Here is a 25,246-nt window from a genome sequence, read left to right on the forward strand (position 1 = left end):
ACCATCGACCCGTCAATCGCTGATTGTTCCGAATCGTGTTCCGCTTGTTCGACCCCTCGCGATTGGAGATGTGTATTTTGATATGAACACCGGAAACTGGTAAATAGAATCTAAATGTTATCACCGACACCCGAGACCAGGGATTCTTGATTTGAGAACTACAAATTGTTTTTGCTGGTATCCCGAATGCTCAACGCCAGACGCGGACAGCCCTCGAATGGCCACAGCGGGATGGATTCTCCGGAATCTGGATACCCCAACGTGTTTTTGACAATCCTTCTCTTTGGGATGGGACGAACTTGAATCTCGGGCGTCGGTGATGTGGGATGGGCTTTGGACCACAAATAACTCATAGACCATGGTTGGCCACGTCCTGCCCCAAGTCGACGTCCTCATCCATGTCCTCATGCTCGTCCAGGTCCCGACCATCCACGTTCGCCACAGCGACGTGGTCTTCACCACAACGTTGATGAAATGGTGTGGTCAGCATCATATGCTAACTTTAAATATTTAAACTTCAAATACAGAGCATGTGAACAAGATCGTATTTCACGTGACGGAAAGATTCACGACTTTCGCCTGAGAAACCCATGTTCCACGGGCCCAGGGCACAGTCTGCTCCGCAAAGCGCACCTTAACTTGCGTTCGGACCAACAACAACAAAAAACCAACCAGGCTACGCTTGGGATCAAGCGAACATACATATGTAAAGGACTCGGACAACGGACGGTAAGATGTGCTAGACACTATCAGTCCCTCAAGCCGGTTTTAAATGGTCTTTGTATTCACAGTGTTGGCGTCCGGCACATTCACCGTCAAGTGGCTCGACGTAGATACCCTTGTGAGGTACAAAATCTACAACAACTACGAAGTGCATGCGGATTTCACCTCCAATGCTCGGTCCTACACGTTCAAGCTGCTCGCGTGGAAAAAAACAAAAGAGGGAACCAAAGATCCTTATAGGTCGTTCAACAGATTCGCTCAGTTTGCGTTGGACGCTTTCGCAGACACCACATTCGCGTTCGGCAAGTACCAGGCAAACGAGAGCGGTGCACCAAAATACGAGTGGGGAACCAAAGAAGTCATTACACTCCTGAAATACTCCACCCGCGAGGTCTTTATTTGTGCAGAAACGATCGCCCGAACGTACCAGCGTAGCGTGCTCGACTACGCGATCTACAGTAGGCTGCCAGATATCAGGTTACGACGGGTTGTTGAGCCTCCCTGTGCAACCCAGAAGTCACCGGCCAGCTGTTAGTCCTGCCCTGGGCTAGCGGTCGTGCTGAAAGGATTTGCATGGGGGTCGGCAACTTGAGCCGGTGGCTATGCTCGGAATGATGTGTCCTTGGCGTAACCTGATATCTGGCAGCCTACTGTACCATCGCGACTACTCTGAGTACAGAGCTCCGGTCAATTATGCTCAGTACATTCATCTCGTCGCATGCCACGCCCTGGTCCACGGCAACTATCTTGGTCCCGCTGTGCATCCTTCTGTGGTCGAGTACGCAATCAATGAACCCAGCTATCGCGGGGATGCAAGTCTGATGAAGATTACGGATGATCAAAGCGAGGTGGATGGCTCAGAGCAATCTGACGGGCTCTCTGATAAGGGGTCGTATAGCTTGCGGCCGTGGTGCTCGGGGTGGGCCGTGACAGTCATTGCATGTTGTTCTCAGCCGAAGAAGTATAGACGTCGTAATTGGATTATCCAATTGTCGTCTATACTTCTTCGGCTGAGAACAACATGCAATGACGACGACTGTAATTGGATAATTTTTTTATACATCGGATGTCACATTGTTCTAGTATCAAGTGTTGTGTTCCACGTAACCGACGACAGACCTTTGATTTCCTTTGCAGCAACTGGGCAAGGCTGCCGAGAATGGGGAGGAGGGGACAGCACAGAGTGGGGGGCTGGAGTTGGAGCTCGAGGCCGTGGTCATCGTACTAAACTTCCTGATCAACATCCGCGGCTCGTACAAAGCCGCCGAGACATTCCACGACAAAGCGTGATGGGGCTCTCTCGCGCGCCGATGGGATTTTACGACGGCCAACCAATCCGGAGGATTATTAAGCGCATGACGGCCGACGTGCAGTCGTTGGATTTGGAATGGGGTGATGATACACAATTTCGTGGCCAACGCCGTTATGCTTAACCCTAAGACCAGGAATGAACATCGCTACCCGTCCTATAGCTCGGGAAGGTCCAGGTCGTGTTCGCAACCATGGTCAAGGCGTTGTAAGCGTACTCCCCAGCCGGTATGGTGGAACTCGTGGGTACTGCAGGGGTACTTGCATTCAATGCGGGAAAATGGGTCACTGGTGGTCTCCGACGTCGGCGCGAAGGCAACATAAAGTGATGCAAATAATGTTTGACCCTAAGTATATATCAATCACATGGGGTCCTCGGGGAGCGAGGCAAATAGATTACTGATTCTATTCGCGCTATCCTATGCCTACTGCCTGCAGCTAGCTCCTTTCGGGCGCTAGCTGTGGTGAAGGCTTTCAGAGGTTGTGCGAGGGTGGAAGTGTGCGCAATTGTGCGCAATTGTGAGAAGGAGCTTGGTCTCGATGTGAAAGCAGGTCTGGAATTTGTCTTCTCGCCTGTGGAGCCGTCCCGGGCTCGGCCGCTAACCGTAACCCTGCCAACGCGCGCTGAAGGCTATATATATAAGGCCGAGGGTGAAGGCTGTAAGCCCGACAGCGAAGGCTGTACAAGTCCGCGATGTGGGATGTGGGATCGCTCCCACCAGGCCTTGATGGTCAAAGACCAACCCGTCAAAGTGTACCGAATATCCGGTACCGCATTTCTGGCGAGCCCTGGCCAGAGAAAGTGCCCGACACCAAACGTCGTCAAAGTGTACCGAATATCCGGTATCGCACTTCTGGCCAGCCCTGGCCAGACAATGAAAGAGAAAGTGTGCATGAAACACTCAGGTTTTTCTTCTCGCGGTGGCGCAAGGCGCGCGCGAGAGTGCGTGGCCCCTCTCTAAGTTATTGGGCTGCTCGCAGCAACAATCCTTTGCGTGGGCGTAGGAAACGTCGACTGCTTCCTCATCGGTTCGACTTCAACACACTCATAATGATCAGCGCAATATTTCGCAATGCTCAGGACGTCCGTATCGCTCGCATACCTATTGGCCCTCCCCCTGCCACCGTTCGCTTGGACGACGTTTATCTCGTCCTATCGACTCTCACCAACACACCTGTCAGCAACTTCAAAGACCAGTACAACATCCGTGTCACTGCTACAGGGGAAACCTTACCCGCCGGTTGCCAGGCCATAACGGCAGGAAAATATCAAGTTCTTCCGAAGGCTGATGCCGTGGACCTTACGGAGGCAGCCCCCGGCGCTGGTTTGTTTCCGCCCCGCAGTTCTTCGAAGCCTGGATCTAGGACGCCCTCTCGATCAGGAAGCTCGGAGAGTCTCACCTTGGAGACGACTGCCGCCGCCGAAGTGAAGAGGTACGCTCGCTTCACAATGTCGCTGGCACTGAGAGACCGACGATGCATTGTGACGGGCAAAATGGACCCATACATCCTTGTTGGCGCGCACATTATCCCCCACACATGGAAAAACCGCGAGTATATTGGCCTCCCGCCCCACATAAGGGACGCCTTGGATGACCGCGGGGTGGACCACATCTCAAACGGGGCCCTCATGGAAGGAGGCATCCACACGTCATTCGACTTTCAACACTGGTCAGTCGTAGAGGAGGGTGATGGCAAATGGCGTATCATCAGAATTACGCCGTCCGCTCCAGAAGAGATCATTGGGAAATATCTTATCACGCCCGACGCAGGGGGGCCAAGCGATGGCATGTCCTACCCCGATCTTTTCATCGATCCGATATTCCTGCGATTCCATTTCAGGACTGCCGTCTTCCGGCACATGCAAGCTGCCGGCGACGATGACGATCACCCCTTCGACGATGGTGAGGACAAGCTGATGAAGGATGTCATCAAGGTGTGGGGAAACGACCAGCGGTTCAACTTGTTTGTGGAGTCCGGAGGGAATATCGCAGAGGCAACTGAGTAGAGGTTTTTTGGGAGGGCCCATGTAGCGATTCGCAATACCCTTCGCCGGCAGCGGCCGAGGTCGGGTTTCATCGCGGTGAGTCTAAGACCATATAGGTGTGGGCCCATTAGGTAACGGCCCCTGCCCCATCTCATTACACTCGGTGAGCGGCTCCTGAAAAGACGTGGGAAAGACTTGGGAAATGGCGGCCGGACGACCACCTTCGCAATTTGGTAGGGTTATGGCGTTAGGGTTAGCGTTAGGGATAGCGTTAGGGTACATTACGCCCTTATGAACCTTTAGCGTAGACCGTAGAATATGGACAGAGAGCGCTTATACATCTATTGAGTCATTCCAGTTCACAGTCTCGTATATGATGTGCACATCCACGGAATTCGATACTAATAGTACCACGGGCCAATGTCATAGCAACGCCAAAAACTGCAAACCTCAGCTTGCCTACATCCTGTATCCCTCTACTAGCTTCTACCAAAAAGTCAGTTCGCAATGGCTTCAGGTTCTTACCGAGGGCCGCGACCTCGTGTCAATGTCCGTCGCCCCCCATAGTGCTCTATGATTTCTACCAGTCGCTTCATACCTAGTGATTTGCTCGCGTACTCATCAAACCAAAAAGAACCCGCCCGTTCCCATTACTGAAAGGATGTATGTGAAGGAAGTTCGTCATGAAGGTTGCTGCCAATTTAATGCGATCAAGCGGTGCGTTGTGGGTGGCAAGGCAAGCCCGAACATACAGACACAGCCGTCCGAGCTCCACCGAAACTCGCTGCGGGATGAGAAATACGGAATTCGTCGTACCCACTTACCCCCAACATTCGCGTACGGTAAGATCCAGCGTCTGCTATCAGCCCATCCCCTACCGCGCGATGCCACTCTCGCAACAGATCCGGTGTGAATGCTTCGGGCGAAGGGTCGGTAGGGTGGAACGGGGTGGGGAAAGCTGAGACGATAACGGCGTGCAGGTTGGTTGCTTTGCGAGCTAGGCGTTTGTGGTCGTGTGGACTGAGGTCGTTTTGGCTCATCAAACCCTCTAGATACTCCATCGTCGTCCCGCGAGGCACAATAGCATCCCCAATGAGACATTCGCGAAGGTACATGATTCTGTGGTAGTCGGCGAACCCGTCCAGAAATTCTCTCATACTAGCGTCGACAGCCGCGTCTCGTACTTTGCTTTGCAGTTCGGTGAGGTCGTTGAGGAGCTGCTGCACCGCTATCGAGTCGGTGGTTGGGGCGCCCCACCAGGGCCGCTCAAGCACGTCGTAGTTTGTTGTGAACTCCATGTTTTGCTAACGAGAGAAGAATAAGAATGGCGCATACGCGGGGTTGGGTTACGGTCTCAGCGCTCACATAGGTTTGCGCATCGCGACCGTCGCCAGGCAGATGGGGAGGATTTGCCAAAAGTGCTGTCATAATGGTACGAATAAACGACAGCGGGACTCTCAGGGAAGTTCGTTGCAGTTCCGCAAAGGACCTTACTTCCTCGACTTCAGCGCGGACCGAATCTGAAGAAGGACTGAAAAGTAGCTTCGGAGCGCGACTGTCGTGGTGGTAGGAACCACCGCTGAACCACTGCTGCCGGATGCTTCCTTAACTGTTGCGTTTAGATGATTGTTTTGTAGCGCGTCATCCCTGCTTCTGGCTCCTGACCCCTCAGCGCGCCGGTTAGGATGTCAGCCAACATATATACCTACTGCTTTTTTGAACAGGGTCCATCTTCGAGACCTGGCTATCACACGTGGGTTGGAGCGAAAGCGGGCAGATGAATCAGGAAACTTCCGCAGAGGAATGTAAACCTGTACCTGGCGTCCAACATGACGTTGAATATGGGGTTACCCGCCGCATTCCAGGCGGCAGGGTTATGCGTGTTTTCGGTCGCTTACTTTTGTGGCATGAGATCAGCTCTGATGCAGAAGGTGCAATGAACATCCTCAGAAACGGGATGCAAATGTAGACAGTTCGAACCCCGGGACCGTTGGAAAGTGTGATGCAGCAGCTGCAAGGTGGGCGTGAAGAAGCGCTTGGCGCAATGGGCACGACAGTGCGGTGATCGGGGAATGGAAAGGTAATCAGCACAACCTATGCGAGAGCCTAATACATTCCGAGCTCAACGTTAAGGGTAAGTGGCTGGGAAATCTGCAATGTGATTGGAAGACCCCCAAGGGCCATTGAGGGTGGTTCCTGGGGCCGTCGGAAGAACTACAAAATTGTATGAACTTCCACACCATTGATCTTGTCCGCTCCTACGCGCTCCCAGTCAGTCCGTCACGCACGACAGTCCCCAAGTTTCAACACTGGCGGGCATAGGAGGATGGGCTCGGGATCTGCCGACGGGAAAGTATAGTCCTTCGTAAAGGAGAATAAGCGGCTACCAAGGCCGCCTCTGCGCGCCTTTCGAAATTGTGGTGAGAAAGACCCGATTCACCTAGTTGATCCAGAAAGCCGCGCACCTTCTTCATATATGTGTATGGACTAGGCATTCGGTTAACAAACATATTTACGTAAGAGCTATACGAACGAGCTGACAGGCTGCCCTGTGCACCTTCTAGGAGTTTTCGGCAGCAGGACGGGTTCGAATCGAGATCCTTCGCAGTGCGTCGGACATCGGATTGCAGCAGAAATAGCTGGACACATTGCCAGAGTGTCTCCGACGCTATAATTCCACAAACACGTCGAGGCTAAGGCCGATCCTGAAAGTACGAGGGATAAGTCGCTGATAGAAACAAGCTTTCTTCTGTTCTGTTGTGTGTCTCTGGTATTGTCTTTCCGTCGGATATTTTCATGTCCAGTTCGCACCCATTTGCCGTCGCAGGATCCTGCGAGTCCTCCGCAACGACGTTGGCTCGACCGCCACCCGACGTGGTTACCAGGTCGCGCATGTATGTCGCCGTATTCATCAGGCTTCAAAGCTCTTTCTTGGTGCGGAGCCCGTATCGCTGTGCTTCGTGCCAAACAAGCCTTTAGCTCCGCCGCTGCTCGGCCCGCCGCTGCTGTCAACCACGTCCGTTGGGGTTCGATGTCCGGGCGATACAAGGGCTTGGGCATTATAAATGAACACCTGTTGAGAACAACCTTGTCGGTTTGAATGAACGTGGATTGAGAGCAACGCGTTATACGTACCAATGCTCCAGAGAATTGCAAGGGTGTGCAACAGAAGACAAACTGAAAGCTATAGAAAATCTTCGATGGAACGAGAAAGAGGTTGGCGGCAACCAATGAAAGGACGGATATCCACATAGTGACGCAAACGAAAGCCAAGGAGCCCACGACGCGGGCCCATTCCTTTCGGCGAGTTCCTCCCAGGATAGCCTGGCACTTGTAGACTTGAGAGATGAACATGAAGGATATAACGTTGTCTACCAGCAGGACGTAGGCGGTCCATGCTGCGGTGAAAAGGCTTTGGGATTTGCGACTGCCGATAACGACTCCGAATGGAATGATTGTGGTGCACCAGAGACAGACGGTGACTCCCAAGAAGATCCGATCCTTTGGCGCATCGGTGAATATCTAATCACCTTTACGAGAGAATGAAACAGAGCAATCGTACATATACATCACCATATGGCAACAAGGCTTTTATGGCCCGGAACCTGATCTGAATGATGATGGTGTACATTAAGGTGGAAACACCGTAAAGTGCGGTCCATATTCGCATGTTAGGATAGATATTATACTCATCGTCCGTTTTCGCAGCTAGAACAGCGGGGAACTTAGTACATCGGACATGATAGAAGAAAACGAGACGGCATACCGAACAATGGAATAAATGAGCCCGCATATGTCGCACAGCTTGTAAGGAGCATCAGATTGTACGTCACAGGTCGCATCCATGCATGTCTAGCAGCATACATGGAGTTGCCGAATTGCAACGCGAGTCCTAAACCTAGCTTACCGTGAGCTGTAGCGGCTCATACTATGGATGTGCGTGCTTGGAAGTACGTACCGAGAAGAATCTTTCTCAACAATTGCAAAAGATCTTCGTCAGCCATCCTGGTACCCTGCGCTTGCAGCTGAAATATGTTAGAGAGCGGGTTGGGCGAGGTGCGGCGGCCTTTCTGTCGCCAGTTGGCAAACATTACAACTCCGTAATTGACAAACTTTGACAGCGCGTTGCCTCCGCCTCCAACTTTGTTGCAAACCCGTCGCCCGAAAATATACCCTACCACTCCGGGCTCACTCCCCAAACGCTGGACAACGTAGCCTCTTTAATACGTCCTTTTTCTTCTCGCTACCATTCAAATGCTATTGCCGACCTTGTGTGTTTGTCTTGTCGTGTCGAACACTGTCCCATCCCGTTATGAAGGTATTCTTCGCTACACCCTTGACCCTGATCTTCCTGTGCTCATTGTTCTTTCCATAGAGCAAATCCATGATCTTCTTCAGCGCATTGTCCTTTTTGCTCCCCGAGCGCAGCTGTTTCTTGGTGCTTCACTCCTGAACATACCGCTCCTCAAGTCCCACTCCTCAAAAATGTGCCAACCGTTGCTGATGCAAGACATTGTGATATATGTTGTAATAGTACGTACTATACACTTCTGAGTACGGGCAAACATAGCTTTTCGACCGACAAAATGGGAGGCTCGTCTCGCGACCTCCAGTATTCACCTTCAAGACACCACCCAGACAGATGTGTGGGATATGTTTCAGCAATCCTACAGTTTGATTCTGCGGGGATCGTGTACTTAAAGAGACCACCTGCGAAGTGGCTTTGCTTTCAAGGGTTCTCAACACGGGCACGGCTGCAGAAGTCCTGGAGTGTAACTTATCCAAGCGGACTTGGTTGGGTGTGAGCCAGATTCAGGGGGGTCAGGGCGAGTTTGTCCCAGCGGGCCTGAACTAGAGATCGGTATCGTGTCTTCGAGCGACAGCTTTTCACCGGAAGTGATGCATGCTTTGCTTCGGCCGTTAGGGATATTTCGCCTCAACGTCCCCTGCGTATCGTTTTAGCTGGGTAACCAGCCAGTCCGTTCGCAAGGAAGCCTCAACAAACTTTGTTGGCGTTCCGGCCGTGATGGACATTGGAAAGTCAACTTTCATGTGCGAACGGATTGAGGTGGAGGAGAACTCGCAGACGGCAGTTCGGACTTGAGCTCAGAAACGGAATCCGATTACGCCGCATGCCGGGCGGTCGGGGAAGGCACTACCAGGTGACCTACGCACATCGACGGATGGAAGTGTGCTATCGTAACATCGAGTTGAGTAAGTCATGGAGGGTGTTGCCTGTGATCAATATTAGCTCATCCGAGCGACACCAAGGACGCGGTCACAAATCGACTGATCAACAGTATTGACGGGCTCTGGCCGCGAGGTGCTGATAATCTCAGTGTCCCGAGTCGTCGGCGCAAACAAGGATGTACGCGCAGTCAGTATCTGACATAAGCTGGATTCTGGTGGGACCCAAACGGGGCTGCTTGTTGACGATTCTTTATTGATGAATGGTCACTTTGATAGTGCTTGCCAGTAGCTTGCCAAACAGTGCTTTACACGAATATTTCTTTATCTATTCGTTCTTCGAAAACGGTGCGCCAGCATTGTGTGCGCGAAGAATAATGGCGACCGTCAATATTACGGCGTGTATAGCGAATCCCACCGTACAGAAGTTCTTCACCGACTTGGGCACTCCAATTGCGCAAGAAGCTGCCGTGAAAGCCGCTCGTAAGTAAATAGACGGGTGTGGCTTTCCTTTTCTTCATCTCAGGCTCCATTGCTGCTTTCATTTAGTCGCATACGGCCTGCCTGGAGTTTTTGTCGGTTGTATATGGCCGCTCGGCCTGGCTGGTGAGATGCACGTTCAAATGCCAACCGTTTGGTCTGGGTGTTTTCACTGACTCTGGCTGGACCATCCCCAGCTCTGATAATTAGCACATGGCGGTTATTCACCCATGCTTCCATTCGCGCCTGGCTGCTATTTATTGCAGCCCTCCTGGTTATCGGCGACTGTACGGTGCAAAGCTGGGCTAAGTGAGTCGGCGAAGCAGGAAGGCTTTCTCAGTCCCTCGCCGACTCACCTCATTCCTACACACCGCAGAGCCACTTCACCGATTCTTCTGACTTCCCAGACGCCGGAGCGAATGGTTTGAGACGTAGCGCAGTGTTCCCGGTCGAACCTCCACAGCATTGCATTTGACAAGCAAATCACTATGCAGAAATACATAGAGCTTTCCATCAGTATAGGAATGATCAGAAGCACTGTGCTGTTTTCTGCAGCTTCCTGGAGGTTAGTTAACCAGTTGCCTTACCCCCGTTCCCCGTCCCCCCTCGCGGGAATGCGTACCGTCATTTGAAGGTTGACCAAAATCGAGATTACCGTAGATTCGCAATTGTGTATCCAACTCGCAGCGCACGCCGCATGATCATCTGGGGCATGTCACTCCTTGCCGTACGGTCTCTGCCATGCATTCATTCAGCTGCCCTCTGGTGATTAGGAGCTTCTTTCACGTGTCTAGGTGGCGATGTTCGTGATCTCCATGGGAGTTGGGATTTCCGACGTCCATAAGGTATGAGTAAACCTGTGCCATTCCAATCGTCAACGACTCTCACGTTGCATATCGGTAGATGTGGCGTGCAAGTAAGCTTTATTGGGGCCTGGCCGCTGTTCTCCCTGGGAGTTATGCGATCATTGGCACGGTAACATTCACTCGCACGGTAAGGGGAGGAAGTGGGCCTCCAGTGAGAACTTTTCACTAAGACCTTCTTATCGAGATCCGTAACACCAGCAACGCTCTCAAAGGAGCCCAAGGTGCCCATCAAGGACTGACTCAGCTGCAACTGTCCAATAACGTTCTCATGGTCGCAACGATTTTGGATGTAATCGCCTTGATTCTTGTTTCACAACTTCTTGATTGTAAGCCATGTTCTTCACTCCTGCTCCGTGGTGGTTCGCACCAATCTTCTGACCTCATCTCGATTGCTATGTCCGCGTTCAGCCACGAAAAACCCGTATGTTCTCCCGGTCTCTATCGGTCTTTCCGGATTCTGGACATTTTTAGAGAACGCTTTCGAGGTCTGCCGCAATCCTTTCGGATAAGTGGTCCCAGGCTCACACCCCGCCGCTTCTTTTTCTTGTTCTACACAGGTTGTTACCATTGGACAGAAGGTCGTGTCGGCAGCATCCCCTGTCCATTCCGTACAAGCCAGTGGGACTGGGGCGACTGGGGGTCGCCCGAAAAAAGAAGCAATGCCCGGACGGGGGTACTCTCCCACAAACCCCATGCTTGAGGTATAAGGTCCGCAAGGGCTGGAATCAGTGGGGGGTGCTCCACGGAAGCAAAGAGATGTCTAACGAGAGCATGAATAAAAGTCAAAGCGTCTTGAGCTGAAATATATTCTCTGTTGTGCTTTTGATATTCAACACAAGTCATGTGAGCATTGTAACAAGATGAACTAGGGTCCACCATGGCTTCACTGAAAACCCGTTCTTGCCGACGTTGTGGGGATATCCATTGGAAATGGCTTCAATGTATTGGAATGTATTGAGTTAAGGTCTATATGATACGCGAAATCTACGTAGTACTCTATATACATAGTAGTCCTAAATTGACAGAAAGTACTGTACATGGTGATCGGCATGGTGACCACGGCAGCAAGAGCTGCCAACCCGGCCGTGGACGCCGAGGCCGAGCTCGATGGAGATACCGCGGTCCCGCTCGCCTTCTTTGCACCGTTTGACGGAAAGTTGCCGGTGGAATTGAACCCGCCGACATTTACCAGCTCCACCTCTGGGAACCCGGAAGGGTAGCCATCCACAATCCTGCCCTCCTTTCCATTCCAGCGCAACGTCAAAAAACCGGCGCCGAGCAAAAATTCCTATCAACAACCCTGTCCCCTCCGCTCCACCCAGCCCTCGCTCGGACCATAACAGTTTTGTAGTCAACCCCTGCAGATAAAACCGAATTGATATTTTGCCCCTGAATCTGTATAACCCCTGAACAAACTCAAAAACAAGGACTCTATCCAAAGCACCTGAATATTACGTGCCTTTAATGGAAGCTATTGTCTTGTAGTATGGAGAGACTTCAGACATCCGTTTTTGCCGGCCACCACCACAACATGTGTGTCATCAGCTACTGAAGAACACGCTGAGTGTGACTTGGATGTTAGGGTTATTGAACCCTCACCCCAAACTATTCCATGCAGAGGGCAGGAATTCCGCGTGGAAGCTCAGGCGTGGCATGGCACCTGGCCATCCACATCACAATGATGCTCAGGTTTCCTTAGATTACTGTTTTCCTTTGTTTTTGTTGTAGTAATTGAAAAGCAATGAGAGAGTTTTGACACGCAGCCTCCTGTGCACATAATGTACTACAATTGTTGGGGTTCCATGTTCATATTCAGAACCCGGGGGGTTCAAACATGACGGATGGTAGTTCAGCAGCTGTCTGGCGACACGACTGCGCAAACGTACATATGTGAGCGCTGACTACTTTTGGCCACCGGCCACTCTGGCCACCTACGTACTGTTGCTACTCCAGATCTATGGTGAAGACTCTACCTCGTTCTTAGCACTTGTCTGTTCTAATGCAAAGGGTATTTTACATATCATCTACGCCAACGCCATGCCCAGCACGACGGCACCCAGGAGAGCGGCGGCGCTGGCGCCAAACGAGTAGAGGCCGGGGTCTGCAGCAGATGACTTTTGCGCAACTGGAGAAGCAGAGGTAGAAGCGCTGGAGCCATCATTGGCTCCGCCGGCCAAGGTAGAGTTGTCCCAGGGCCAGGTAGGCTCATTTGCCAAGCGCGGCACAATCTTTTCAGTGGAATTACGCGACTGGCAATCGCAGATCGCAACATCCCCCCTGTAATCATTGACCGGGCCACCGAGAATGAGACCCAGAGCCTTGCAAGCGTTCGTACAGGAGCTGTCAAACGTTGGCGAGGACGCTTTGTAGACCGGGGTGCAGTCCGTCATGCCTGGCATGACAATGGGAATGTATGCTTCTCCGCAGGCTTCGCAATAGCCGAAAGTGACGCTGAAGTTTCCAAAGCCCCAGAATTCTGAGATAAGACCCTTGCAGGGGAGTTTCGCTTGAGCGGCTTGGCAGGCAGCGGTGTAAGCGGCGTAGCCGTCCGGAGCAGGTCTCACATGTCCGGTTGTGGGGGTGTCGGCTTTGACGGTGGCGCCTGTGATGAAAGCGGCGGCGGCGGCGAGTAGGGCTGCCGCGGGCGGAAGTGCGAAGAGACGCATGATGGATGACTGTTGCGAATTGGGCCTGACGAGGGAGGAGAGGGGATGAGGGGATGAGGGGACGAGTGGTTCGCATCTTTCTTTTATGCGCAAAACGCCCGAGACGCCCGGGGAGATCGAGCGCGTGGATTTCGGGCGATGGGGTGCGCGCAAAAGCTGACGCAACGACAGCGTTCGCCCGTTTCCGCTTGCCGTACACCATTCATTGGCGAATATCGGAATCGGCCGCAACTTATCTCAAACCCAATTAGTAAAAGCGCCCGTAAATTGTCCGCCTCAGTGAATGTCCGATCGATACTGCCGGTTCGACTGGTTCGACTTATTCGACATCCCAGTTACCAGGAAGGAAATTGCAGGGTGCTATTTCAAACGTGTTGATCTGGATAAGGCACTCTAGCAGCAGGGCTATTACGGACACTCCCACTACGGCACTAATCCTTAAGCTGTCCTCTGCCGAATCCCTACAATGGATTTAACTTTTAAAACAGTCCGACCGATCTCTGTCGCCCTGCGGACACTCCCGCTGTACTTCTGAGTTCTAGCAAGACGAACGTCTAATCGAGAGCAACATAATCTGCATCGGAACTGCTCGGCGTCTCTTGCTTGAATTTGAAAGTGCCAGCCCCCGCATGGAAGGCAGAAACGCCTGCAATGGATATCGTTGACCACAAACTTCAAAGCGGGCCCGACAAGGCTTGACGGACGCATGGTGCGTTTATGTAGGATCGCCCGGCCAGATGGTCGCTCGCGGTTTCGACAGCTATCTTGAAGCATCCGAGGACGGTGAATGCAACACCTGGTTGGAGAGCGGACTATGGTGAACGTCTTTCATCTCTGATCTCTCTGCATGAGGGCCAGACACGGCGGTTAGTGCTTTCCTCACTCACCCTTTAGGAGCGACGATAACGCGAGATACCTCATAGCATTATTCTCAGGAGCCATCGACCTAGTCTGACTGACCAGTGATGCTTGCGGATGCGCGCAGGAGGTTGACTGTTTCTCCATCGCTGATGCGTGAACCCTCTTCGTTCCCTCTTTGCGACAGGGACAGGTACGCAGTGAACTGCTGTCCCAGCAGGATGCCGGATGTGGGCCCAATAGCATCCCCTGTGACATCGTCCTGGATCCCGCCTTCCGGTCAATTTCACACCGGACAGCAGCTGGACCTTCCCGGTGCCTCGCAGCGGGCCCTGCCTCGAGTCAAGAGGTACAAATTTTGCGAGAACGTAAATCACACCGAGCTTAGGGCCTCTTTGAAACCACAAAAGTTAAAGTGTTCTTCTTGACCGACTCGTGGCCGAAAGCGTTTTGGTGCAGGCGCGTTCCGCATAAGATTACTATGGCCGTCTGGGCGGTTGGGCAGGCCTTATTCGCAAGGATGTTGACGATGGATTCAATGCCACAACTCTTTGGACACCCTTTACGCTGCCTGTGGCAAGGGGCAGGACGCGAAAATGAGGCAGGTAGCGGGCGACGTTTCGAGGAACTTGATACCTTCGGGGACTTGGTAGACAATTGCGCCGGGGTTAGCAGCAGCTTTGGGATGGTCGGGACAATGGATTCCACGATCGTTTTGTATGAAAGCGATCTGGTGATAATCTATGAAGTGGAGGTCGGGACTGTCGTAAGGCTGTACGGCCACTAGGTGTGGAGTCGGGAAGGTTACTGTTGTGTTGAGTAAAGGTTCGGCAAACGCTGTCGCCGAGGGTCCATATGAAGGGAATGCGCTGCTGGCGCCCGCAGCCTGAGCATCTTGATGGGAGGGCAGAGTGTGATTTCTCATTGGGGTCGCAGGAGGAAGAACGCAAGGGGGAAGGGGGAAGTATTATAGTACAGTACTCTTTGGTGCGAGGCGAGAGCAGGGTTCGAGAAAGCTAGATCTGACTCTTACTTGGACCACTTTGCGTTCTCGCCGCTGCGGCAGGGTTAGGGCAGGGATGCAAGCGTCTCTTCATGCGGTGTCGGACTTTGTATCGCTTTGAGTGGGATTCCTTCACAGGTGGCCGCAGTTTGCACTAGGAGGACGTTCATGCCTCAACCCTGTCCCTAACCCTACTCCAACTGTACTTCAATCACCGCAACAATACGTTCGCTGGGCAGTACAAGCTCCAAGCCTTCATCGGCATTTTGGCTACCGTCAACTTCGTGAGTTACTCCGCCTGTATGTGGTCGACGGCCAGTGTCCCGCCGTCGTGGTACTTCATCACCAGCGGGGCCTGTCGGATTTTTTATCTGGTGTGCAGCTCCATCGCTTTGTATCAAGCTCTGGTCTGGTCCACCCTTCCGCGGTCCGGCAGCGCGCAAATGTGGCGGCAAAAGAGTACACGCCGGACGAAGACGTGGAGGACGTCGAGCACGTGGAGTGAGGTTCTTTCTCGGGTGTTATGTTTCTTGCTGCAGCGACACGCCGGCGTTCGCCACATTGACATTATCGAATATCTCCGCTTGCTCAATCCCCTCATCGGTTTTCGCTTCTAGATATTGTGGCACTATATCATATGTAGATACCACCTTGGGCGTAAAGGAGCGTAGGCTCTGAGTGGTGGTTGCGTAGTCTAACAGTAGGTAGCTCCCCATTCTCACGCTTTACGGCCGGCGTACGTTGGGCAATTTAGCGGTACTGGTAGAAGGCACGGCTTGATGGATGAACGGTAAGGAGATCAACCTGCCACCGAGTAGAATTCTTCCATTTCTGATCCTGGCGGATACATTCGAAGTACGCAATCCGCACCGACGCCTTCTTCGCCGAGAGACGCAAGGAAGCAATTGACGAGGTGAATCTATATTATGGTTCGTGTGGTCACTCCGCTGTCAAAAACCTGTCAGCGCCCGCCTTGGGTAACACGGTGCGCTGATGGTGCGCGTTGCACAACTTCTGGCAACAGCCACCCGCTGCTTTTTGATATTACTGTATGGACAGCTTGAAGAGAAAGTAGTGAACTTGGACCGTTGGGAGGCAGCCTTATTGGGAGGAGCCTCACTCGGATTCAGAACTTAATCTGGAGCGCCTTCCGGGTCCCTCCCAGGTGTGTGCGGGCAAAAGCGAAATGTGTACATAAAACCATCTTGTTCGTTTCCGCCCCCCTTCCTTAAAGGCAAGCGTCCTTTCGTGAAGGATTTGGGATCCCCCAGGAAATAACGATAAACGCAGCCATGAGCTCCATTGTAACTAGGTCTGTATATCAGGGAACGGTGAATATTCAACCTACGCGACCACAGCCATCTGACCATTCCATCGTTCATGCTTATGACAGGTATGCGTTCTACGACTCCCAGCCTTGCGATCCGGCAGGTATTTGCCAGTGCTTTTCTCGCGGAACGGTAGCTGAGAATATGCTGAAAGTCGAACCCGCGCTCTTGTTTTTCTTTGTTTTCTTCCCACCTGGAAAAGTCCAATTGCCCGCCTTGCTTGCGACCAACACAAACACCGCTTCCTGCCGGGCCCCTCGTGTGTGCAAGCGAACCATTCTTAGAGGGTCCTCTTCTACGCAATCCCCCATCTACGAAACGGATGATTGCACCATGAATTTGCCGGACTTGCTGAAGCCGGCACAGGACGGGTATCAGATGTACATGAGGGGGAGGCGATACGTCGAGTGAGTGGCCCTACATTCCAAACCCGCAGTAACTTTACTTGCTTTTAAATCTTCTTCTTTTCAGTAGCCCGACTTGCTCCGTCCCAAGCCCATTAGAATCGGTGGATTACTATCTCGGTAAGTCCATTCAAGATCTTAGGACTACCTGAGATCAGCCTCTCATCTGGTTCTCCACCTTCAAAGCCGACGGGAAATGCCACAGGGCGAACTCCGGCGTAATTTGGTTTACCGCCAATTGCACTACTGGCATTTTCACCCAGTACACCGATCAGAATTGCCTGACGACCCCGAACGCCACGTCCTTCCGGGGTGACTCCCAGTGCATTGAACAGTACATCGTCAATGGAACAACCAGACAGTTTAGCGTGTTTGACGTGGGCTGTCTCGACGGCGGTGCTTTGATGGGGATGGTTCCACAGCCCATGTCAAAGCAATCAACGTCATCCATTCCTTCCGCGACCTCGTCGACCATGCCCTCCTCCGGGACCTCGAACGCGGACGATGCTGCTGCAGAAATCCAAGGAGTGGGGGACCCGGATAGTGGCAACACTTGGAAAATCGCTGTCGGAGGTACGTCGCCCGAACTGATATCCTACTTTTCTTTTTTTCACACTCGCGACATATCTTTCTCTCCCCACGCCATCGCTAACATGCATCACCGTTCTATCCTCCCCAGTCGTCATTCCAATTGTTGTCCTCGGCCTAGCCCTCGCCTACTTCGTCTACCGCCGCCACACCCGCCCGCAATCCACAAAAGCCACAACCCTCCCGTCTGTCGTGCAGGCTTCCACCTACGGCCCCCCATCCGTCTCACCGGTCGCCTCAGTCATCCCTGCGGAGAGGTATGCCCATTCCTACGCGCCAACCGATACCGTCCACAGCACCGCCGTGCACACCGAGTCCCAGATGAGCAGGAGCGCCGCCTCCCCCAGCCGCGTCGGCTCCCCGGACGGCAGCACCTACTCCTACGTCTCCTCGCCACCCACGCGCCATCCCTCTCTCTACGCGCGCAACCCGACCCTGGACGCGCCACCCCAATACGACACCCTCCCCGCGCGCACGCCCGCGGAACCCTTGCAGGAGATTGCCGTCCCGTCGCACATGACCGGGGACAAGATGAGTTGATTACGGTTCGAGCGATGGTAGCCCATCATCTCAACCCTCGCCGCGTCTAGATCTACTCCCGTTCACCCAGTACAACACCCCCACATCGCAGGTCCTGCGCCCGGGTCAGAGGCCATCTGCAACTCATAGACCGCTCTCAAATGTATGTACATATCTTGTACATTGTTCATAGACCGCTCTCAAATGTATGTACATATCTTGTACGTTGTTCATAGACCGCTCTCAAATGTATGTACATATCTTGTACGTTGTTCGTCTGAAGAAACACGTCTGGCAGCCGCGCGCAGCACATGGACCCGAACAGCCCGGCTCACGCATCTAAATAAAGTCTTCCATAGTTGATCTCGTAGTGCACGAAAAAGGACCGGGTTACTTGGTGAGAACTCTCCTTACCTTCTTTTGTTGCTGGGACGCCGGTATTGAATTGCTCTACCCCTGCTCTCAGGAGAACGAACTTCCGGCCCCTGTCCACGGCGGCGGGAGGACCCCCCTGACCAATCCAGTCCCAGACATCAGTTGTCCCACCTTGAAAAGATAAGTGGACCTTTTACCTTAAAGTGCCCTGGAATTGGAAGCGGCGCAAGTTGCATGCTGTTGAGCTTCATCCCTCAACAAGGGTATCATGCTGGCAAAAGCAGTGTGACGAGCCTGAATCCGTGTAATCCCATTTGCTACGGTGTCGGTAGTAGAAGCTCGGGGCAAAGGCGTCTGCTCTCGTCCCGGAAGCAGATGAGAAGATGATTACCCGGTGTCGTTCGCGCCCGGAGGTCTCCTTTGTTCGGCTCTTGTCCCAGAGGGATGGGCCACTTCAGCGTAAGGGTATGATACCACATAAGTGGGTCACAGGCCTGAACCCGTATAATCCCGCTTGCTACGGTGTCGGTAGTAGAAGCTTGGGGTCAAGGCGTTCGCTTGAAAAGCGGATGATAAGATGATTAGCCGGTGTCGTTCGCGCCCGGAGGTCTCCTTGGCCCTGCCCTTACCTCTTACTTGCGTCCATGCAATTGCAGCAAGGCCATGTGCAGCGCTCGAGCATCTGTGCCCGATTCTTCCCTTTCGCTTATTTGTTTTGCTCAGAGAGGTCAAGATTCTGAGCAGAAAGTTAGTAGGCTGATCATAACCCAGCTTCGCAAGCCTATTGCGTTCACATCTTTTCAAACGGCCAATTTTTCCAGAGTTGAGTAAGTGAGTGGAGGCAAATATGTTTCCACACGTAGATGCTCGATGCTTTTTTTCATACATCTTTCTGGGCTTTTACCTTTTTGTACCCGAGCTGCCAACTTTGCGGTCGAGTCACAATCAAATACGCGGCCCGTGATGAAATCGTTCCACGGAAAAGAGAAGGGGAAGAGACCACTCACTGTCCATTTTCCCAAACTTCTCGCCAATCCAATCCAGTCTTCCATTGGTCGATTACGCTTTGTGAGCTTCTGGGGAAACTGGCGTAAGTCGCATCACGGTTGCAATCTCGATCAATGCATGATACTGATGCCACTCTGAGTCGCAAAGTTTAGGGATCAAATTTGCTGCTGCGTTTCCGGATATGCTTGCGAATTGACCGCCGAAAGGCTGCGGACAGGAACAAACGAAAACCCTCAGCAGCATCGGCGGAGTGGCTTTGCCGCAGAAGAAACCGGCAGTGGGCCTCCGCGCTCCTATATACCCCCCTGAAGCATTAGGAAACATCAAGCATCGGCAGAATACGCATGGAGAATATACTCTTGCGCCATGACTTCACGCCACAAAAATAACTCTTTGGCTCAGTTGTGACAGTCCATAACATCGAAGAGATGAAAGATTGCCCAATATTCCAAAAATAATCAGGGTTGATCTAATTGGCCCGGGCCGAATACTGCGCGTATGATTTGGGCAAAGAATGGATGCGGCATGGGGAGAATACGCGTTGCCGATGTAGATGGGCTGGACATCATTCAGTGTGGGACTCCCAAATGAAACGAACTCCAGCTTGAACTCGCACTTTTATCCAGCTTTTCCCACGCACGCACACAAAAGCTTCTTCGTCCCCACCCACCCTCACCCATCCCTTTTTGAGTATTGCTTGCATTTATAGTGGTGGTGGGCGAGTACGGAGATCCGGCTTGCAGACTTCGTGGACTTCCTTTAAAGAAGGTTTCGCAGGTTTGCTCTTCCACTTCTCCGGTACTTTGTGAAGTGATAGTTAAGGGATTCCACAACCAGTACCCCGACAAACCCTGCCCCGCTGACCCTTTCGGACGGACTCGAACCGAATCGTTATCCGGAGGACGCCGCAAAAGAAGGGGTAAATGTTATGGGTGGACAAAGCATACACTTATTGCATGGGCCGTCCCAGTAACGATCATGTCACATCCATCATAACGCCTGTCCAGCCGGTCGCATGTGCTGCTCTCAAACCTACATGTAAACTTGTCCCCTGTGGTCTCTTACTGTACCGACCACCTATTCCGTACCCGTACCCATATTTACCGACCCCGTATAAGAAGAAGGACTCCATTCCAAGCACCTGGACATTAAGGTGGCAAGACGACGCTCTAACGAGAGCTATCCTCTTGTGCTATTGAGACCGGCAGCTTATTTTCGCGACACCCGACCGTACCCCCTCGATTCGGCAGACCCTCGCTTCTGCCGGCCACCCCCACAGCGTTGCGTCTTGGGGGGCGACTCTGAGACCCTGTCATCCGGGCAGTAGGGACAGACAGCCCACATCCAGGGAGGTTGCGAAAACGACCGTAAATATTCACAAAGTTACAATGCACAGAAAAAAAGTATAAAAACACATCCATCCAAAAGGCGAAGACGTGCTCGCCGCCCTTCCCTAGATCTAAGTGTCTAGTACACTTTTCATCCAATCTCAAACTCATGCAAACATCAATTGGATAGGGATGCGAGCGGAGATGATATCTGGGTTGGTATATGGCGGTGAACGCATGTGAAAATGCCGTATGCGGCATGCATGGGTGCGATTGCAACGGTCGGCCGCCGAGGCTCGGTCAGAGTTCGAGCGCACGTTCCGCGCCAGATGATGTAGGGCATATGCTATGTGGGATAGTGTGGCAGGTGCGGCGTGCGTGATCCTCTCGATGGAATGGCTCTCGCCGCCACTCGGAAAGCATATCATAACGTACCGCGCGGAGGGTTGATGCGACAGTAAGTCTGTTCCATCCAGCCGCCGCAACCCCATCCTCCTCCCCTCCCTCGTAGCCTTCAGCGTCAGTCCACATCAATCATCTACAGCTTCGCAAACGATGCCAACAACGCCACCGCCCTGCTCGGATGCGCCAAATGCCCTAGGAAGTCGGCATCGATCACATCATCGTTCTCCGCGAACGCCTTGTTCAAGCTGAGATCTTTGAACCCCATAAGCCAGCAGTCGAAATCTCGATCCGTGATCGCCTGGTCTAGCAGTATTGCCATGTATTCGTGTCTGCGGTCCTTCTTTATTCCCGACATCAAGGCCTCGACTTCGGACCATGGGCCTTCGATACATTGCTGCCGAAAAAGAGGCCGTCAACTTCATCCCGACCACATACATACCAACAACATAGACAAGGATACCCACCATGAACTGGCCCGAATTGAAAACAAGCATCCCTGATATCTTGTTGTGATCGTTATTTGTCCGGGCGGTGTTGAGGATGGCGGCCAGTTGCCGGGACGTGAGATCGGTCCGTGCTTGCGAGACGTAGACGATTTGCCGTAATGTTGTTGGTTTATCGTCTGGTGGGCAACTTGTTGGTTCCGGTAGAGATGCTGCGGGCAGCGCTGTGCTGATGTCGGTCATGACTAGCGGGACGTCGAGAATGATGTGGTGACGGAGAAAGGGACGTTGTTCTGGAACCTTTCGGCGTGAGAAAACAACAAGTCTCATGGTGACACGGAAATTCTGGTTTCTGCCGCACATACCTTCACCCCTGGAGTCTGACGCCCAAGCTTTGTTTCTTTCGACTCGGCTTCCTCTTCCTTATGCCAACGGTTATGCCAACAGGGAAGTTGTCTCGGGCGTATGCTGGTTCGCGGGGCGAGAAAATTCAAAAAGTGACGGTGGACGTGTCTCAGGTTTCAAGAACGATGGTCCTCCGTTTATTGCTGGGAGAAGCCGTGTGATGAGTGAAGATGCACTTGCGAACGAGGGGACGAAGTTGCGAACGTTATGACTGGTGGGAAGATGAGAGTTGATGGCCAGTGAAGATGAGATGAGCTGTGCTGCGAAGAAAGGAGTTGCGTTTGTCTCCATGTTCCTCAGTTGGCGGAACAGACAGCTCTGTCGATCTGGCATTGCGAATATGTGGCGATGGCCGGGTTTCCCCGCATTTCGGGGTCTGGGTCTCGGTAGTGCAGATCCCCAGACGTGTTCAGACGCGGCGCCGGCGGATTCGCTCAAGCCACGAACTAGCAATGAATTAGTTGCTTAGGTGAAGTGTCCGAAGAAGCGTCAGGAAACCCAGCACCTACGGTACTGTGCTGTACTTCTGCCGAGGCAATCCTTCGACTCAATCGCTTAAGCCTCAAAGGAAGAAGCATCTCGACTCCGAATAAGCCTCAAGAGCCCAGATCGACGCATTCGCTGACCCTCGCCGACGTCCCAGACGTGTCCAGTACAGTCTCTTCTCGCGTCGATTCTCTTCTTGTGGTCGTCGCCGGAAACAGTTGACGCGCTTTGGATATCCTACAGCATCGGATACGAGCGTGGATGCAGTTTCCTTGTATCTGATCTTCACAGTTCATCTTATCAAGATGAATTTTTCACGATAGCAGAGCGTCTACCGTGGAGGCTCATGGCTGAGGCCACATGGCTCGACAAGTCGTGCGGGCGTTCTGAGAGGTCCTAGTCTACCTCATTCGAGCCATTGCGGACAATATTAAAACTGGACCGTGAACAAACTTCCGTGACAACGCGTGGAGTTGGACAGCTTTCCCACCGTTACGCACGTTCGCATGCGAGTACGCCAAGAGGATGGTGCGAAGGAAATAGCAAAGCTCCCAGAAAATGTTCGGTGGATTGCAGTAACGGCGCGATGGCACTCCCTTCGCTCCATCGGTATGCCAACTTGATCTTGCGCTGACCCGCATTGCTGCTGAGATTGGCCTGGAATTCTCGGGGACTCGGCAACTGGGGCTCTACAACGGCGGCAAGATACTCGAAATTATGTTTCACACAGTCTGAAGCGGTGGAGACGTACGACGAGAACATCACCATGTACGTCGCCACGGCCATAAAAGCAAGAAATTTGATAAATTGCGATATGTGCGTGTGCCGGACGGGAAGGTCTCCTTTCTTGACCCTAACCTAAGTATAATCCCTGATGTATGATTCTCAACTACGTGGACGTGGAAGTAAAACCCTTTCAGAAGTAAAGTCGAAATATATTGGTTCTGGAAAACGACCAAACTGTTCAGAAACGACACAAGTGCCGACGATAAGAAAAATGTTGGTGAATACAAGAATGGGTTGGGACCGGGAAGGGAAACCGCCCAATCCCAGGATAAGGTTACGGCTAAATACGGTGATTTCGGGACGCCTCTCTTGTGAGGTACAGAAGAGTTTATATCCCGTATGTAGGTCACTTCCCCGTCTTGTCACTCTTCGCATATGATGAGATACAATGCCTTCCTCCGCCATCATCAGATTTGGGTTTTCCAAAATTGACCTCAATCGAGAGACCCGATCTCTTCTGCAATGAACACCTCCACATCCATCGGTACCATCAGCATCGCATACCAAGCCTCTCAAATCCCGTACGTAGAGTCAAGCAACGCCTTTCGAAACGACCCCCTCCCCATCCGCCAACTCAACTGGCGGATCTACCACGCCTTGTACGCTGCCACAGCAAATGATGGTGCAAAGATCAAAGAATCGGTCCAAGAAACGTGGGAGTGCAACGCCACCGAAGCGCACACAGTGCACGCACTCGATCATCTTTTCGAGAGCGTAAAGGTGTTCTTGACGACTATGAAAGCGGTGGGCGGGGCTACACCGAGATCGTTTCGTTGCGCTTCGTCGCCCGTCACCAACCCATCGTCCAATGCGGCGTCTTCCTCGATTTCGGATCATAGCCTCTCACGTCGTTCATCTTCCGCACGCTCCACGACGAGCTCTCGCGACTCGAGAGACGCTCCTGACGCCAGCTCTCAAGACTCGAGAGATAGTCATGGAGAATCGGTCCATCCACCTCTCTCCCCAGTCAGCTCTCACGACCCTATCATCGAACGAGACGGCCGACTGAAAACAGAGGCGTTGAGGAGAGAAACTACCGATGCGTGTACTCTGGCTTCATGTCGTCTTTAGCGCCTGCGGAAGTCGTGGATGCAAACCGGGAATCGATGCTGCAGATCACTGAGGCGGTGTATATTGTTCCTTTTGGTATTTCGAGAGTCCCGGTATGTGTAAAAGCTGGGTTCATGGTCTCGCGCTGTGAGAGCTCATTCGACTTCCAGGGCGTCCGCCCCCGCTTCGAAACTGCGTTGCCATTGTTTGGCCATGGCGATCTGGACCTGGACAAGGTCGATGTCGTATCAAACATCGTCACCCTCGGCCCTTCGGAACAGCATAATTTCGCTCAATTCTACTGGATTGTTGAGACACACGAAGCGACAGAGAGCGGGATAGTTTACACGATCACTCATCTGCGACCGGAATATGGCCCAAGGTATCGCTGCGCGGATCCCACAGAGTTGGAGCGGATGGATGACGGAGAGATCTTACTGGTGGATGGCACGAGGTCTGGGCGCCCGGATCCAAAGTTTTTCGATCTCCATGCAAAGATTGGAAAGGTGCTCCATGCAAGCGGTTTGGAAACATTAGTGGACAATGTGATGAAAATTGGGCAGGGTCACGAGTTGGGGGGAGATTGGCTAGTAGGAATCAGTCAAGCGGTTGTGGAGGCGGTGGGGATCGTCGATGACTTTTGGATTGAGAAGGCTCCGACCGGGAAACTATGAAGAATAAGAGAAGGTGGGATTGATAGGCGGTTGTGTCATGATATTTCATATACCTTGAAAATCCTGGCTAGTAGCTTCGGCGTGATGAATGAAAGCGATACACAATAATGCTGACCATGCTGCCCCTCGTTTGCCTGAGCTCATACGAGTATACTATCCTTGTTCTCGAGTAGTTCGACGAACTGCGTTCAGGCGGCACACCAGTCTCCGAACCCTCCAGTAGTGTGCTTTTTCGTTCGTTCCGAGGAGGTCGAGAACGGGCATGGACGTATGGCTGTGGGCTTGAACTACGGATGTTGTGCAAGACCCTGGTTGTGGCTACCGTTGAAAAAAAGGCAGCGCCTATAGGCTTGTGAAGCCGGTTATCTT

The 25,246-nt window shown here is 52.5% G+C and overlaps 10 protein-coding genes across 10 annotated transcripts; 6 read left to right on the forward strand and 4 right to left on the reverse strand.

Moving 5' to 3' along the window:
* Positions 1 to 772: 772 nt before the first annotated feature.
* Positions 773 to 2,470, forward strand: EV422DRAFT_612237 (uncharacterized protein; the record flags this gene model as incomplete). Its single annotated transcript, XM_053073893.1, has 3 exons — positions 773 to 1,200; positions 1,370 to 1,571; positions 1,861 to 2,470. 3 exons carry the CDS (start codon positions 773 to 775, stop codon positions 2,011 to 2,013), a joined length of 783 nt encoding a protein of 260 aa, XP_052927770.1. The 3' UTR covers positions 2,014 to 2,470.
* A 549-nt stretch (positions 2,471 to 3,019) lies between these two features.
* EV422DRAFT_522094 (uncharacterized protein) lies at positions 3,020 to 4,359 on the forward strand. Its single transcript, XM_053069797.1, has one exon. The coding sequence runs from the start codon at positions 3,083 to 3,085 to the stop codon at positions 4,037 to 4,039; it is 957 nt and encodes a 318-aa protein (XP_052927771.1). The 5' UTR covers positions 3,020 to 3,082; the 3' UTR covers positions 4,040 to 4,359.
* On the reverse strand, positions 4,360 to 5,598 carry EV422DRAFT_522097 (uncharacterized protein). Its single transcript, XM_053069798.1, has 2 exons — positions 5,384 to 5,598; positions 4,360 to 5,322 (listed from the first exon to the last, which is right to left on the reverse strand). The coding sequence occupies exons 1-2, from the start codon at positions 5,444 to 5,446 to the stop codon at positions 4,729 to 4,731; spliced, it is 657 nt and encodes a 218-aa protein (XP_052927772.1). The 5' UTR covers positions 5,447 to 5,598; the 3' UTR covers positions 4,360 to 4,728.
* Positions 5,599 to 6,929: 1,331 nt separating this feature from the next.
* EV422DRAFT_504876 (uncharacterized protein) lies at positions 6,930 to 8,109 on the reverse strand (the record flags this gene model as incomplete). Its single annotated transcript, XM_053068454.1, has 5 exons — positions 6,930 to 7,091; positions 7,154 to 7,540; positions 7,581 to 7,726; positions 7,785 to 7,916; positions 7,977 to 8,109. The coding sequence occupies 5 exons, from the start codon at positions 8,107 to 8,109 to the stop codon at positions 6,930 to 6,932; spliced, it is 960 nt and encodes a 319-aa protein (XP_052927773.1).
* A 1,361-nt stretch (positions 8,110 to 9,470) lies between these two features.
* On the forward strand, positions 9,471 to 11,411 carry EV422DRAFT_522110 (uncharacterized protein). Its single transcript, XM_053069799.1, has 11 exons — positions 9,471 to 9,688; positions 9,755 to 9,811; positions 9,883 to 9,994; positions 10,062 to 10,107; positions 10,180 to 10,250; positions 10,346 to 10,412; positions 10,480 to 10,530; positions 10,589 to 10,678; positions 10,736 to 10,877; positions 10,960 to 11,036; positions 11,109 to 11,411. The coding sequence occupies exons 1-11, from the start codon at positions 9,583 to 9,585 to the stop codon at positions 11,256 to 11,258; spliced, it is 969 nt and encodes a 322-aa protein (XP_052927774.1). The 5' UTR covers positions 9,471 to 9,582; the 3' UTR covers positions 11,259 to 11,411.
* An 851-nt stretch (positions 11,412 to 12,262) lies between these two features.
* Positions 12,263 to 13,283, reverse strand: EV422DRAFT_522127 (uncharacterized protein). Its single transcript, XM_053069800.1, has one exon. The coding sequence runs from the start codon at positions 13,215 to 13,217 to the stop codon at positions 12,576 to 12,578; it is 642 nt and encodes a 213-aa protein (XP_052927775.1). The 5' UTR covers positions 13,218 to 13,283; the 3' UTR covers positions 12,263 to 12,575.
* Positions 13,284 to 15,097: 1,814 nt separating this feature from the next.
* EV422DRAFT_522130 (uncharacterized protein) lies at positions 15,098 to 15,904 on the forward strand. Its single transcript, XM_053069801.1, has one exon. The coding sequence runs from the start codon at positions 15,381 to 15,383 to the stop codon at positions 15,693 to 15,695; it is 315 nt and encodes a 104-aa protein (XP_052927776.1). The 5' UTR covers positions 15,098 to 15,380; the 3' UTR covers positions 15,696 to 15,904.
* An 835-nt stretch (positions 15,905 to 16,739) lies between these two features.
* On the forward strand, positions 16,740 to 17,938 carry EV422DRAFT_565648 (uncharacterized protein; the record flags this gene model as incomplete). The annotated part of the gene is made up of 4 exons (XM_053072344.1): positions 16,740 to 16,813; positions 16,878 to 16,930; positions 16,997 to 17,383; positions 17,490 to 17,938. The coding sequence occupies 4 exons, from the start codon at positions 16,740 to 16,742 to the stop codon at positions 17,936 to 17,938; spliced, it is 963 nt and encodes a 320-aa protein (XP_052927777.1).
* Positions 17,939 to 21,027: 3,089 nt separating this feature from the next.
* Positions 21,028 to 21,952, reverse strand: EV422DRAFT_367774 (Acylphosphatase-like domain-containing protein). The gene is made up of 3 exons (XM_053066701.1): positions 21,842 to 21,952; positions 21,498 to 21,769; positions 21,028 to 21,427 (listed from the first exon to the last, which is right to left on the reverse strand). The coding sequence occupies exons 2-3, from the start codon at positions 21,717 to 21,719 to the stop codon at positions 21,167 to 21,169; spliced, it is 483 nt and encodes a 160-aa protein (XP_052927778.1). The 5' UTR covers positions 21,720 to 21,769; positions 21,842 to 21,952; the 3' UTR covers positions 21,028 to 21,166.
* Positions 21,953 to 23,130: 1,178 nt separating this feature from the next.
* EV422DRAFT_612251 (uncharacterized protein) lies at positions 23,131 to 24,877 on the forward strand (the record flags this gene model as incomplete). Its single annotated transcript, XM_053073894.1, has 3 exons — positions 23,131 to 24,198; positions 24,225 to 24,316; positions 24,374 to 24,877. Exons 1-3 carry the CDS (start codon positions 23,616 to 23,618, stop codon positions 24,875 to 24,877), a joined length of 1,179 nt encoding a protein of 392 aa, XP_052927779.1. The 5' UTR covers positions 23,131 to 23,615.
* Positions 24,878 to 25,246: the final 369 nt, after the last annotated feature.

The sequence above is a fragment of the Fimicolochytrium jonesii genome (assembly GCF_025526975.1).
Source record: "Fimicolochytrium jonesii strain JEL569 chromosome Unknown EV422scaffold_5, whole genome shotgun sequence".
Classification (NCBI taxonomy): Eukaryota; Fungi; Chytridiomycota; class Chytridiomycetes; order Spizellomycetales; family Powellomycetaceae; genus Fimicolochytrium; species Fimicolochytrium jonesii.

Bases quoted from the DNA above. Each gene is read 5' to 3' on its own strand.
- EV422DRAFT_522127 (XM_053069800.1), bottom strand. From the start codon at position 13,217: ATGCGTCTCTTCGCACTTCCGCCCGCGGCAGCCCTACTCGCCGCCGCC.
- EV422DRAFT_522130 (XM_053069801.1), top strand. From the start codon at position 15,381: ATGTGGTCGACGGCCAGTGTCCCGCCGTCGTGGTACTTCATCACCAGC.
- EV422DRAFT_522097 (XM_053069798.1), bottom strand. From the start codon at position 5,446: ATGACAGCACTTTTGGCAAATCCTCCCCATCTGCCTGGCGACGGTCGC. The intron at 5,323-5,383 runs GTGAGCGCTGAG...TTCTCTCGTTAG, and splicing joins GTCGCGATGCGCAAACCTAT to CAAAACATGGAGTTCACAAC.
- EV422DRAFT_522110 (XM_053069799.1), top strand. From the start codon at position 9,583: ATGGCGACCGTCAATATTACGGCGTGTATAGCGAATCCCACCGTACAG. The intron at 9,812-9,882 runs GTGAGATGCACG...GACCATCCCCAG, and splicing joins ATGGCCGCTCGGCCTGGCTG to CTCTGATAATTAGCACATGG. The intron at 10,413-10,479 runs GTACGGTCTCTG...TCACGTGTCTAG, and splicing joins GGGGCATGTCACTCCTTGCC to GTGGCGATGTTCGTGATCTC.
- EV422DRAFT_367774 (XM_053066701.1), bottom strand. From the start codon at position 21,719: ATGACCGACATCAGCACAGCGCTGCCCGCAGCATCTCTACCGGAACCA. The intron at 21,428-21,497 runs GTGGGTATCCTT...CTTTTTCGGCAG, and splicing joins TCAATTCGGGCCAGTTCATG to CAATGTATCGAAGGCCCATG.
- EV422DRAFT_522094 (XM_053069797.1), top strand. From the start codon at position 3,083: ATGATCAGCGCAATATTTCGCAATGCTCAGGACGTCCGTATCGCTCGC.